Source organism: Symphodus melops (genome assembly GCF_947650265.1).
Source record: "Symphodus melops genome assembly, chromosome: 2".
Lineage (NCBI taxonomy): Eukaryota > Metazoa > Chordata > Actinopteri > Labriformes > Labridae > Symphodus > Symphodus melops.
In genome coordinates, this window is record NC_136692.1 from 3,102,052 (window position 1) to 3,116,024 (window position 13,973).

At 45.0% G+C, this 13,973-nt stretch overlaps 1 protein-coding gene across 4 annotated transcripts in view; it reads left to right on the forward strand.

The window, feature by feature from the left end:
• kdm4c (lysine (K)-specific demethylase 4C) overlaps window positions 1–11,116 on the forward strand; it is a 30,116-nt gene extending 19,000 nt beyond the window's left edge. For 2 of the 4 annotated variants that reach the window (XM_079337854.1, XM_079337856.1), the window contains exons 18-22: window positions 5,980–6,174; window positions 6,747–6,917; window positions 7,478–7,597; window positions 9,058–9,150; window positions 10,159–11,116. In XM_079337854.1, coding sequence (XP_079193980.1) covers window positions 5,980–6,174; window positions 6,747–6,917; window positions 7,478–7,597; window positions 9,058–9,150; window positions 10,159–10,326 — 747 coding nt within the window. In that variant the 3' untranslated portion in view covers window positions 10,327–11,116. The remainder of the gene's footprint in view (window positions 1–5,979; window positions 6,175–6,746; window positions 6,918–7,477; window positions 7,598–9,057; window positions 9,151–10,158) is intronic. The other 2 variants (XM_079337857.1, XM_079337855.1) reach the window with 2 other exon arrangements.
• Window positions 11,117–13,973: the final 2,857 nt, after the last annotated feature.

The following is a 13,973-nucleotide window of genomic DNA, read 5'->3' on the forward strand; positions in this document are numbered from 1 at the left end:
ATTAAGAAACAATGGACTGCCTAGCTAGCTAGCGGCGAGCTGGAAGCAGCAGGTCTATCATAAACAAGTCAAACAACTGCACATCTCCGTGTTTCTTTTTTAATTTATAATAGAAATCGTCACGCAGGAAGACAGTTCAAACTTTTTTTGTCCTCTCTGAGAGACCTCTAAAAACATTGTGACTTATAGTGTAGTCATTGAGAAAGTTGTGCTTCTCCATCGTACTGGCATCCAATAAAGAATCCTCCACGAGCGTTTTGACCCCAAAGAGTTGAGTGGATGTCAGCGCACTGACACTACGCGATGGGACACGAACTGTTTGGATCCTGTGCCATCGCCCGCTGTGTATTTAAAGAGAGAGTCGATACCACATTTAAATGAAGCTCATTTGTATAATCATGCACAAACCACAAAATCACTATCCGACTCCATAAACCAGAATCCAAACAAACAGGAACACTGTTGTCAAAAAAGCCTCCGACATTCCCGACAAAGGCCAGAATGTCTCTCTCTCTCTCTCTCTCTCTCTCTCGCTCGCTCGCTCGCTCTCATTCTTTGATAATCATGTTGGGTTTTCTATTTCAAAGCTTCGTCCCTGTTGGAAGATGTATCAGAACCAAAGATATATCTATGACTGCAATCATTTCAATCAGCCTACATGATGACACGAGACATTTTCCCCTCGCCCGTTTTTTTCCACTTATCGACGTGCTGACACAAGCACTCTGCGGGAGCGTCGGTGTTGCAGCCGATGATTAAACAGATGGGACTCTTTGAAAAGAATCTCTTTGAGTTCTGGTTCTGACTCGGCTCACTCACACGTTGTGTTATTATGACCCAGATAACGAGAACAGTGTTTCACATGGGTTTAGCTCAAATGTCCTCATGGCTAGTTTGAGACCGGCGTGGTTGATGCTTTCACACCCTGCACATGTCGCTCTTTTTTTAAATGAGATGGACATGTGCAATGTAGGCTCAAGAAAAAAAAAAGAAAAAAACAGACCAACAAAAACTGCTCCACTGACCTCAGAGGCAAATTATTCAAATAGTCAAATGTGGCTCCGAAGGGCTAATTGAGGCCCTTCAACTTCTGCACAGCACACAGGGACACACACACACACACACACACACACACACACACACACACACACACACACACACACACACACACACACACACACACACACACACACACACACAGCAGCACGTCTGCTCGCTGTTTGAATCAAGCTGCATTCAATCTTTAAACAGGGTTTCTCATTATGGAGCGGCTGTGGTTCAGCGGTGCAGGTCGTCTCTCAACAGAAAGGTTGGCGGTTTGATCCCCTCGCTCCTGCGGCCACAAGGAGAACACTGATCTGTTTAAAGGGCGCTGCTAACATCGGCCAGAGGTGCAGGTACATGGACTCCAGCTTGTACAGTTATATTCTAATCTGCTGACTTTTACATGGATGGTAGAGGAGTGTCATGCCCAAGGACACATCGGACATGTAGCTGCAGGAACTGGGAATCGAACCCCCGACCTTCTGCTTGAGAGATGAGCAAAAAATCAGAGAGGACATGCATGTACATTTGTTCCATAAATTTGCTGATAAGAACACGTGTATGATCGAATCAGAGACCTTACATAACCCCCCCCCCCCCCCCCCCCCCCCCCCCCGCCTGTTTTATTGGTTGCCTAACTCGCTAAGGAGCCACGCCCTCCTCGTACGTCCTCTCTGATCCTTAGACCTTGTCTTATATAACGTTCAAACAGGGGCCCCCTTCATATCAATATTTAATCTTCGTACAATGACAGATCGTATACCTCGTCTCCGATGTTCACTTTGTCGTTTGTTAGTTTGCTTCGTGAGCCACGTTAAGCTCCGCCTTGGACCCGTTGCCCCCTGCGGCAGCCCGGTGCATTCATAATTTACAATCGCACAGCGCACACGCACGCGTCCGCGCACATACACGCATTCATAATTTACTGTGGGAATGTTCTTAACGCATGGCTCAACACAGGCACCCAAATACACCCGCGAGAAGGGAAAGTGGGTTAGGCTCTCACGCACACACACACCTGCACACACACACACACACACACACACACACACACACACACACACACACACACACATTTAAACCTAATCAACAAATATTGACATCTTTACATGATACATGTTTCCATCAGATTTTTTTTTTTCTTCAGAGATCAACACACACCACACACACACACACACACACACCACACACCACACACCACACACCACACACCACACACACACACACACTCTCAGGATGTGTTTCATGCCAGTCTGCATCATGTCTTGCTGGCCTCAATAGGTGGACCAGACACCGTCGTCCATAATGGAGGAGGTATGGGGAGGGAAAAAAAAAAAAAAAAACTTTTTTGAAATGTAGGCCAAGTAAGTCGCCAAGAAAAAGCGCTGAGTTAAAAAAAAAAAAAAAAAAAAGTGCTCTCAGTATAGAAGGAGAGGAGCCGCAGAGCATCGGAGGCTTCGTTAATTTGGAGGGAAAAAAGAAAAAAAAAAAGTTCCAGAATTTCATCACCCAATTTTAATGAAGCTTTGTCTTTGGGTTAACTCGCCTGGAGAAGAGTGTCTCTGCACACAGCACCTCCTGATCCCTACCTGAGATCTGCATGAAGCGGGCTAAGCTGATAATTAGGCCTGCTGTCGAGGTCGCATTTAATCAATGCTGTCTCTCAAAGAAATCAAACGCATGAACAGAAGCAATTCTCTTTGTGTTAAAATAAAAGGCAGAAAGTTTAAAAAGTTTTACAGAAATTGAACCTTTTTATCCCGCTGCCTATTGTTGTTATTCCTCCTGGGAGACTTAATATTGGTGTTTCCCTTCATGTGAATCAGTGATTTCAAACATCTCTAGGTTTTTTAAAGGTACTGTTGCACCATCATACTCCTACATAAGCTGTTTAGGACGCATTATGTTCTCCTATGGCTATGATTAGATATCATTATAACAGTCTGTGTGTCATCAGAGCCTTTAATAAGCTGAACATCCCCATTAACAAAGCAGCTAATTCCCGATCGAGCATGCACACCACTGAGGTAAAATTCTCTGAGGACCTCCTCTATATATAGGCGCATTATCTGTCAACACGTATGGACTCCCAGGAATTAGATTAATGAATAAATTACCTTCAGAGAAATGTGAATAAACCCCTCAAGAGCGAGGAAGACGGGGCGAGGAAGCGGAGCGAGGAAAAGAGGGCACAGACGGGTGTTTTTATTACGAGGAAGGCGAGTGAGATGGGAGGTATGAGAGGAGCAGGTTATAATGGGATGGTGCCGTCATTCCTTTTCCTTATGTTTAAAAAAAAAAAAAGCTCAGTTTATGTAACAGGATGAAGGAGGACAGGAGAGACAGAGGAAACAGACTTGATGGGTTGTTAGGTTCAGAAAACTGAGGAACAGCCTCAAATGTTTAGTTTAGTGTGTGCGTGTTACTTTGTGTGTGTGTGTGTGTGTGTGTGTGTGTAAAATAGAGCAGTCTCAAAACCAGATTTAAAACAAAATGTGACAATAGTTAAAGAAAACCATAATGGATGTTCTCAGACCAAAGAGTTCTGGGGACTTTTTGAAAAGTTACTATCTACTAGGGAGTTCCCTGACAATGAAACAACATGGGAACTTTTTTTTTTTGTCTGCATTCACACCGCTGTGGTACCTACTCAGAAGCAGCAGCTAAAAAAATAAAAAAATATATATGTAGCATACTTCTTGCATTGCAGAATCTACAAAAAAAATTGGAAGGTGCTCCAACCGTTCCTAAATCTAAAAGTTCCTGCGGCCTGAAAACGGCTCTTGATATCTGTTTTTGATTCCATGGCGACAAAAAACAAACAACTTTGTCTTTTTAACTGTGCTGAAAAAGATTATGAGACCCCAAAGACGTAAAATGAATTAAATGTTATTACCCTTTGTCTCCCCACTAATGATGTGTAGTTGTATGTAACACAATTTTGCGCAAAGTCACAATTTAAAGTACTCTTGTACTCTGTCCAACTTGCAAGAATACGTTCATAACTTTATTGGCAATTACGTCGGATGCTGCGTGGATTTGGATTTTTAGCTAGAATCAGATTCTACAGGATGGTCCACGCCACACCTGGACACGCCCCTGCCAGGCTCCTCAAAGACTGAAAGTAGCACGCTATCTCCTGCACACAGTCTGAATTAAACGCACGAGTTGTCGAAGGTTCTGTACTGATACTATAAACCCTTGAAATAAAAACCACATGGTCACAGAAACAATCCAAGTGTCAAACACGGTGACGACCTCGGTGTAACATGTTGCCCAGTGTGCCGTCATCTACAGACACAAAGACCCCGCAGCAGCACGGGTTTGTTGTTCAAACCTCATGATGTCATCTGATTGGCTTATTTGAGGCTTTCCTTGTTTGATCGTGATGGAATAACATGTTTCAGTTTCATGTAACTACTGGGCTCGCCCCCCCCCCCCCTCCCCCCTCCCCTTTTTTTTTCTTCCCCCGGCTTTGTTTTGTTTACACCACCGTATCCAATAACACTGCACTGAATAGGTTTCACATTATTCGGAGCACATGATGGTTTTAAAATGATGTTTGAGGTTAAGGGCACAACTGAGCGATGATTCACTTAGCCGGCTTTTGTCTTTAATTCGCTGCCGTTTTTTTTTTTCTTGAGCCTTTTATTGCAAAAGTCTCTCGAGTGGAAATCCAGATTTTTTAAATTAGCCCTTTTCTCTCTCTCTCTCTCTCTCTCTCTCTCTCGGTTGCAGATGTCACACGAATTCATTAGTTTAGACCGTAAGAACAAAAAAAAAACACTCAGTTGTTTGAAATGAAAAAAATGACGAGGTGGAGGGAGATTGGAAGTGTCAAACTTGTGTTTAGTAAGGACCCCGTGTCCACCTGCCGGGAACGCTTGCATGAATCTCACCCGTCTCTATGACAACGGTTTGTTGACAACGTCCGCTGTATGAACAACACTGCTCGTACTGCACGTTTGATTTTTTTTTTTTCCCCCCCGTCTGATCAGACTCGGAGCAAGGAGGATGTGGGTTCAAGGCAAGATCTGTAGCTGGCAAAACTACGGGGAATATCGCACAGTACATTTAGAAAAGAACACGTGATGTGAACGGCGCCTTTCTGAAAAATGTTGACAATTTTGAATTGCAAGAGCTCAGAAAGACAAAGCTGGCTGCTGCTGCTGCTGCTGATCCAAACGCTCTCATCGAAAAGAACTGAAAAAAGAGGCTAGCACTCGGAAAGAAACGCTAGGTGGACATGAGGTCTTAACGAGCGTCCTTCTTCGTTAAATCTCAGTGTCGATCTAAAACTTCCAAAATTCAACATGTACCAAAATATCTACGCAACACATCACACCTCCGCTTCTTCAGAATAACGTAGAAGTTCTCTGAAACACAAACGACCAGAGCTTCACATTCTGCCTGCTGTTGTGTCCTTAAACACACAGGATGTACAAATCCACCACTAGGGGGCTCTCAATCAATCAAAACAGTAATAAAAGATGAGATGCAGGCTAGCGGGGGAATCATGGGAGTGATTCTTTCTGCTGCCTCCTTTAGACCCGAGGTCTCCTTCAGGTGACTTAATTATCACCTGAAGGAGAAACACTGAGGCACTCTGCTGTGTGTGTGTGTGTGTGTGTGTGTGTCCTCTTGAACCTTGTGAAGGAGCCACACAGTGGATCAGACATGTGTCTTCATTTCACTGAACACGGGCTCTGATGTTCAACTTTGTTTCAACCCGACCCGCTTCCTTCTGTTCGCTGTTTTCGCTGGAGATCTTAATATTAAATCACAGCTGAAAATAGTCCCCATCAAATGAACTTCTTCCTCCTTGTTAGTGTCCAATTAAAAATCAAACCATGAACTTGTGACTTGTGAAGGATCCGTCTCTCTCTGTCGGTCAGTGTTTGGTGCTGACGCTCTCTCTGCTCTGCGTCTTTGCAGCGGTGCATCTACTGTCGGAAGCGCTGCGGGGGGAAGCGGCAGGCCGGCGCTTGCATCCAGTGCTCGTGTGGCCGCTGTCCCACCTCCTTCCATGTGACCTGTGCCCACGCCGCCGGCGTAACCATGGAGCCAGACGATTGGCCGTACGTGGTGTCGATCACCTGCCACAGACACCAGTCACGGAGCTCGTCAGCTGTAAGTGACCCACGCGGTCTCAGCGTCAGGTTAGGCTAATCTGTTCCCGACCAATCAGGAAGGCTGTTTCATGAAGCAGAGAGGAAAATGGATGAATCAGATTTTCCCTACACGTAGCGTCGATATCAAGGCAAATATTCTCATTATGGCGTTGCATTGTGGAGCTGCCCGTCTGTCAGGGAGAGTCTCCGGCTGCGAGGAGTTTATGTAAACAACGAGCACGATGGAGACATCTTCAGGAGGGCAGATTACGAGGAGGAGGAGACGATGTTGACCAGCTGAGTTTTTAGGGATTCCTTGAAGGTGGAGAGTGAGCGGGAGTCTCTGATGTGTTTCAGGCGGCAGGAAGAAGAAGAATATCCTGCCGTCTGTTCGCAGTCAAATGTATCCCATAATATTTGATGTACACACAGTTTCCCATGATAGCAATGTACAGGCATTAACGATTAAATGTTTGCTTTTGAATCTCTTATCGAAGCAATGAGGCAGCGTCTGAAGCGTTTCCTCATGATGCCGGAGGAGTGACGGGGCGTGTCCCTGGGGTTCTCATTGTCTTCTCTGTGTTTACCCAGAAGCAGCGAGCATGCCAAGCGTCCATCTCGCTGGGCCAGACGGTGATCTCCAAGCACAAGAACCTGCGCTACTACAGCTCCAAGGTCACGCAGATCACGTCCCAGGTGTTCTACGAGGTCATGTTCGACGACGGCTCCTTCTCCAACGACACCTACCCCGAGGACATCGTGGTGAGGACGCGTTTCATTAGAGCCGCGCTCAAAAAGGTCGTCTCCCCCCGGGACGTGTGAGGTCATAATCAGCCGGGGACGATGATTGGTTCTTAAATAATCATTTGTTCTCTTCAAGCCTGTTTGAATATCTGACGGTGTGAGACCAAAGTTATCGAGTTGTTTCCGTCACGACGAAGCTTCCTGTAAATACCATCAAACGGCATCGATTTCCTGAAAAGGCCATTCCAATTAAAAGAGGATATCAGAGGACGGCAGGGTTTGTGTCATCATGACCGCCTGTTCTTTGTGCTTCTTCTGATGAGTCCCACGTGTACAAATCCATCCACCCATTAACCGTGGACCACTCGAAGTTGTTTGGAGATTATTGTGTGTGAAAGATGTTCAGCTCTGCAGCTTATTAAAGCCTCCTTTCCTTATTTATTTTTTGAATAAAAAGTGGCCTGAATAAACCGCACACGCTCTCTCCTCGCTCACAGCTCTCACCTGGAGGGACTTTGTGTGTGTGTCCGTGTTTTTTGAACCACACCAACCTTTTTTTTGTTGTCGTGTATTTTTAGAGCAGAGACTGTGTGAACTTGGGCCCTCCTGAAGTCGGGGAAGCTGTTCAAGTGAAATGGCCTGATGGTCTGTTCTATGGTGCCAAATACCTGGGATCCAACGTCTCCTACATGTACCAGGTACACACACACTCACACACTGTCCTCTTTGTTAAGAGACGGTAAATCAGTGCTCATCCACATCGACCTCACGAAGCCGACTGAGCTGCTGCTAGTTCATCATACTCGACCCTCAGCTCACTGTGGAGCCGAGACACGGAAGGAAAAGTAACTCCGAGGACGTCATCCCAGAATCGACTCGATCGGCGGGGAGAAGTGCGGTTAATGTTCAGCGTGTGAGAAAGTTAGGAGAGGATATTAACGGAGGAAAGACGGGAAGTGAGGAGTCTGAGAGGAAAGGAAACACAAATCTTTAAGAGGTGTGAGATACAGAAGAGTTTGAACTCTGAGCTGAAAGGACGCTTTTTTTTTTTTTTTCGTTAAATTTGTACTTTTGTATTTTAACTTTGTACTTACACTTTGACACTTTATCTTTGGTTACCTTTTAAGTTGAGCTTCAATAAGTAGGATGATGTCCAGTGAAGCTTCCAGAGATGCCTTTGACCCACTTTGACAGATTTGAATGTGCGGTTGTAGGTCAAAGCGAGACGGCTGCGAACTTGTTGAACCGAGCGGCGGAGTCGTCGTGACTTCTCTGACGTCGGCAGTGTCCCGATGTGTGCGCATGTTCGGGGGAAGTGGAGGGTGAGAAAAAGGAAGAGGGCACTGGAGACGGTGTAAAGGAGGTGCTAAAGTTATGGTAACCAAAGAGGGAGGGAGGGAGGGAGGGGGGGATACAGGAAGCTCTTTAGACGCTGAAGAGAGAGAGAGAGAGAGCGAGCGAGAAGAGGAGCATGAGATGGAGGTGACAATCTGCATTATTCAAACTCACTGAAATATTCACCAAGCTAAGAGTCCTGCGCTTTCACTTCAAGCTTTATTTAGTAGAGCCGGGCGTCAACCATTAGTTATGCACAAATGCATCAGTGACGCACACGGCCGGTTTAAGAGAGGTCACTTTTGAGAAAAATAGGCCGAAGGAGAAGTTTCCAGTGTGGAGGTGTGTTCAGGACGTGTTTGAAAAGTGAAGAAACTCTCAATGATTCGTGATCATTCGAGCCGCTTTGGATTTCAATCTGTTTTCTACCTCAAAGCTTTTTGGCCTTCTTTTGTTCCCTTTAGCAGATGATTAAGTTCAACATCGATATCAGATTTAATTCAAAGTTTTGGGAAGTAACAAGCAGACGATTCGACCCTTCCTTTAGTGTGTGTGTGTGTGTGTGTGTGTGTGTGTGTGTGTGTGTGTGTGTGTGTGTGTGTGTGTGTGTGTGTGTGTGTGTGTGTGTGTGTGTGTGTGTGTGTGTGTGTGTGTGTGTGTGTGTGTGTGTGTGTGTGTGTGTGTGTGTGTGTGTGTGTGTGTGTGTGTGTGTGTGTGTGTGTGTGTGTGTGTGTGTGTGTGTGTGTGTGTGTGTGTGTGTGTGTGTGTGTGTGTGTGTGTGTGTGTTCGTCATTGACCGTCCACTCTCTCTCTGTTCTCTCAGGTGGAGTTTGAAGACGGCTCCCAGGTTCTGGCCAAACGAGACGACGTCTATACGTTAGGTGAAGACCTGCCCAAAAAGGTGAAGCGTAGACTTGTAAGTATTAGACTTACTGGGAGACGTCAGAGATGTTTTTGTGCTGTGAAGTCGATCCGCTGTTTCCTTCGAAGCACAGCGGCGTGTTTGGCGTCCTCCGAGCGATGAACGAGAGGACGCTCTGCAGCAGAATCAGACGGAGACGCGTGGCTCACGTCTCGTCCTGCGACCTCTCGTGTTAAATACGAACCTTCATTATTCTGTGCTCCTGCGTGCGGCGTTGATAGGACGCCTTCCTGCACGCGCCTCGCCTGTTGTGATGATGAAACTGTAGTGAAACTCGTCAAAACAACATCGTTTCAGCGACGTCTTTAAAGCGTACCGCTGATGAATAATGCAGCGGTCACGCACAGGTAGAGAGCTGCTGTGTGTGCGTGCATTCAGAGACCATCAGTGTGTGTGTGTGTGTGTGTGTGTGTGAACTACAGGGAAACAAGATGAGTGAATTGAATGTTTGAACAAACACTAAAATAAAAAAAAAAGACGATCGGCCTAATTCTTCGAGATTTTCTTCAGGTAGTTTTTCTGTTTTTTTCATGATCTCAAACAGATTGAATGTTCGCACCTCGATTCGTGAAGGAAGAATGTGCGACATTCGAAACTGAAATATCTCCCGTGTGACTGTCTCTCTGTCTCAGCCCTGACGACTCGGTGCCTTTTTAACAGTCGAGAGAGGTTGGAGGCGTGTCCTCGACATCTACTGCTTCAAAAAAAAGTTGCACGTTCTCCCTTGAAGTTGGTGAACGTTGTGTTTTGGTAAACTCGACGTGTGCATGTTGTTTTCTGATGAGCACGAACATTAAACGTTGATGCCTGTAGCGGCCATGAGCTGCTGGGCCGAACGTAGACGGAGGGAAACATTTCCGTCCTCACTCCAACACGGCTGCAGGTGTGTCGTCTCTCTGGAGGAAACTCTGTTAATGCTTCGATGGCAGGAAGGGAAAAAAAAATCTCCCCACAATCATTTATTTGACACTCATCGGTGTTCTCTCTTCTTTTGTTGTCCAGTCCACCGCGTCAAGCATGCGTTTCCAGGACGCCTTCTTCACCACGCAGGGGGAGAGGAAACGCCAGAGAACACCCAACTCACGCTTCCAGAACGACTACGTGGCCCTGCCAGGCCTCCGTACTACTGCCAAAAGCACATGGGAGCCACGCAGCCACAAAGGGAAATGAAGTCATCGGAGGAGGAGGAGGAGGAGGGATGACATATGAATGCACTGAATGAGCCGTTGATGGAGAGGAGATGATGTGTGTGTGTGCGTGTGTGTGTGTGCGTGTGTGTGCGTGTGTGTGTGTGCGTGTGTGTGTGAGTGCGTCTGGCCGGGTCTACTTCCATTTCAACATTTGCCCACACAGCTTCTGTGTGAATCGATCAGGGGACACGACATGAGGGAATCAGGGGACATTTGGATTCTGATGGATGGATGTGTGTGTGCGTGCGTGTGTGTGTGTACGTTAACCACCGGTGTTTGAGTGATGTCACCGGCTGGAGAAGGACTCTGATTGGACAAATGGACTCTTTTAGAACGGGTAAACAGCGGGCATCGCTGCCTCCTCGTGCTTTCACATCCGTCAGGGAAAAACAAACGTGACCTACATTTGTCACGTCACCCTTTTTTGAAACGAACAATAACTTTTTTTCTTTGTACATTAAAAAAAGGTGAGATTTTTTTCTAAATAGCTTGCCTCTGGTAGCTTTTTAGGGGTCCGTTATTTCCCTTTGTTTTGGTTTTTGGATATTTATGCACTTTGCTTGTAGTATTTTTCCTCATGTCTTACTGCTTCTCTCCTGCATGTTCAACACTGTCTCCTAACTGCTTCGACCCGGGGCCGAGTCCAAGAACACGCCAATGGCTTCCTCTCTGCTCTGCTCCTCAATCAGACCAATCTTTTGTGTATTTTTGGAGTCGACACTGAAAACGGAATCACTGTTAAAAAAATAAAAAATACAAATAAAAAAAAATGTACCAAAAGTAAAAGCACTCCTCGATGAATCATTCAGACAGAAAGCCATGCCTGTGTGTTGGATTGTGCGCCCCATCAATGTGAAACGCTACTGTTGCTCCTTTGAATAAGACACCTTGTTGAAATTATTTAAAATTTGTATTTATTTTTGGCTTGCTATAGTTAAACTATTGCTAACTGCTGTAAGAAAAAACAATAAAAAATGACATATTTGTTTTTTTCAATTAAACTAGTTTTTAGTTGGAGCTGCTGAAATTTTAGCTTCAGTGTAAGAAACGAGTGACTGAAAATGTGGGCGGGGCCACTTTCAACGCAATGAAAGTGGTCAAATCCGTTGAATATGAACGGCCCGACCGGTATAAGCAGGAGAGCTTAGACGGCCTTTGTTTGCTCTAAGCTGTTCACATTTAAATAACACGTGAAAAATGGTTCCTATAATGAAGAAGCACTATCAAACAGATTTGGTCCAGAAGGCCAAAAGGGAGAAACGTGTGAAAACTCTAAAAGACTGAGTGGCTCTTTAAAGCGTCCCACACAGTCTGACAGAGGACTTGTTGAAGTGATGGGGATTGAGCTGGTTCACAAATCAAGTGCAAATTCAGCAGAGCTTCGGAGGCTCCAACACACACACACACACACACACACACACACACACACACACACACACACACACACACACACACACACACACACACACACACACACACACACACACAGGCTGATCTGCCAAAAGCAAAAGACAGTCTCTCTCTGCTGCCTGGAAGCAGCTTTGGAAGATAATTTGCTGTGCTTTGACAATAACAAGTCAGCCGTGAATGAGTAAGTCCATTTCAACTGCTGCTCAGTGCAAAGTACAGCCTCAATCTGTTTCCCCGAGTGTGGATTACAGAGTTTACAGATTACACTGTGAGACTGGGAGTTTAAGAATGCAGACAAAACAAGTGGCTGAACTGGTTTTTTTTTTTTGGATAATGTTGGAAACAAATTCAAGGCAGTGTTACGATGTCTTGAGTGACCTCGGGGTAGAAAATAAGAATCATGGCGTCGGGTTACCAGCGTAGGGGAGAGAGAGCAGAGTGCTGCTGTGAACACTGTGAGAGGAAGGTCTAGACCGGTACGCCGCCTTCCTTGGAGTCTCGGGGTCGAGTCCTAAATGGGGGTCCACTTCAGGACTCTTTAGTACAGCTGGGGGACTTCAGAGCAAACTTGTGGGTGATGATGGAGAAACCTCGAGGAGGTACCTGAGAGGAAACCTATAATATGACTTTACATTAGTCATGGATTGGTGATAAACACATGTTCAAGCACAGGGTGAATCATGTGAACCTGAATATTCAAGAGATAATCCATATTACTATTTCCAATGTTTAGAGGAAACATTTGATCAAAGTCACATTTTTATTATTATATTTAAACCTTGTCACAAGTATTTTTGTCCATAAGGTGTCCTCTGGATTTAGGTTTGGTAGAGGACAAAAGTGTCCTTTCGTCCACCAGTGGATGCAAAATCTGCGCCCCTCCAAAGCGTTCATTAATCCGAGCGCTGAGATACAAAAAGACGGCAGCCTCACTTTTATTTTACTTGAGTTTATTTGTAACAAATGAAACTTGTGTCAACAGAGAACAGAAATTAATACAGACCTGTTTTTCGGTTTTCACGCGCTCCGAGAACCAATGTAAGAAAATAAAAAGCACTTGTTGACTCGGAGCAGAAAACGAAACAAAAAAAAAAAAAAAAAAAAGAAAGAAAGAAAAGTTTACATTTACAGACCAGATTGGAGGTAACTGATCCAAGTAACACGTCATATTTTTCGTTTTTATACAATTTAAAAACTCCAGTTTGATTTCCATCTACATGATACATTGAGGGGAAAATAGAGAACACCTTTTTTTGTGAAACTTGTCTTGTGGCACAACAAATCCACAATGTGATGTATTGCACATACGGTCGTGCCATAAACTGTGACTTCAGGTGCGTCCTTTAATTATATCACTCTGTATACCTGATAGATCTGTATTCACTCGTTATAACCTTATATTTATTTATTTATTTATGCATTTCAATTACTCTCTGTGTTCTGTGTTATTTACATATACACAACCATGTGAGCATTACAGGGTCCGTCTTTACTGAGTTCAAGTAAAACTCCTTTGGGGGGGGGGGGGGGGGGCTATCAGCGATAATAGGATACTAGTATTAGTGCATAGTACAAAGAGAGAAAGTGCAAGTCTTCCTGTTACAGGAGCGACCAAAGGGGCATCTCAAAAGTGGTACCATGCATACAAAAAAACGACAAAGAGGGTTACTGTAGGAGAGTGGAAAACTGTCTATGATCCCTTTATATGGTTGAGCTTTTATGGAGATACAAAAAAAACAGGTTGTAGGTTGTTGGAGACGTAGCACCTGAACTTCTCTTAGACGTTTGACGTTAAAGGAATGAAAAGAAAAAAAAATGGCAGACATCAGAATGAGGAGCACAGACGACTGGTTGGATGAAGGGCTTCAGGTGGGATACATGAGCTTTAGCCCTGTTTAAAGTTTTCCCTCTTCTCCAAACTGACAAAGACGACCAGATTTTCTACATAGCTGAGTAAGTATGACTTGTGGGCGCCAGCTCAAAGTCGGTGCCAAAGTCGGGTCACGTGGCCAAAACGAAATCTCATGGCGGGCAGATGGAGGTCTGAGTGACGGAGCTCCAGAGCTCGTGCAAATGTCCCAGGGAAGAAAAGACAGGACGCTGCCAACATACCAGCCTTTTAATCTGCTTAATGACCACTGTTCCTCTCCGTCCTTAAGTCTCATACATAAGAGTTTTTTTTTTGTCCTCTTTGATTAAACGAGATATGATAATGCT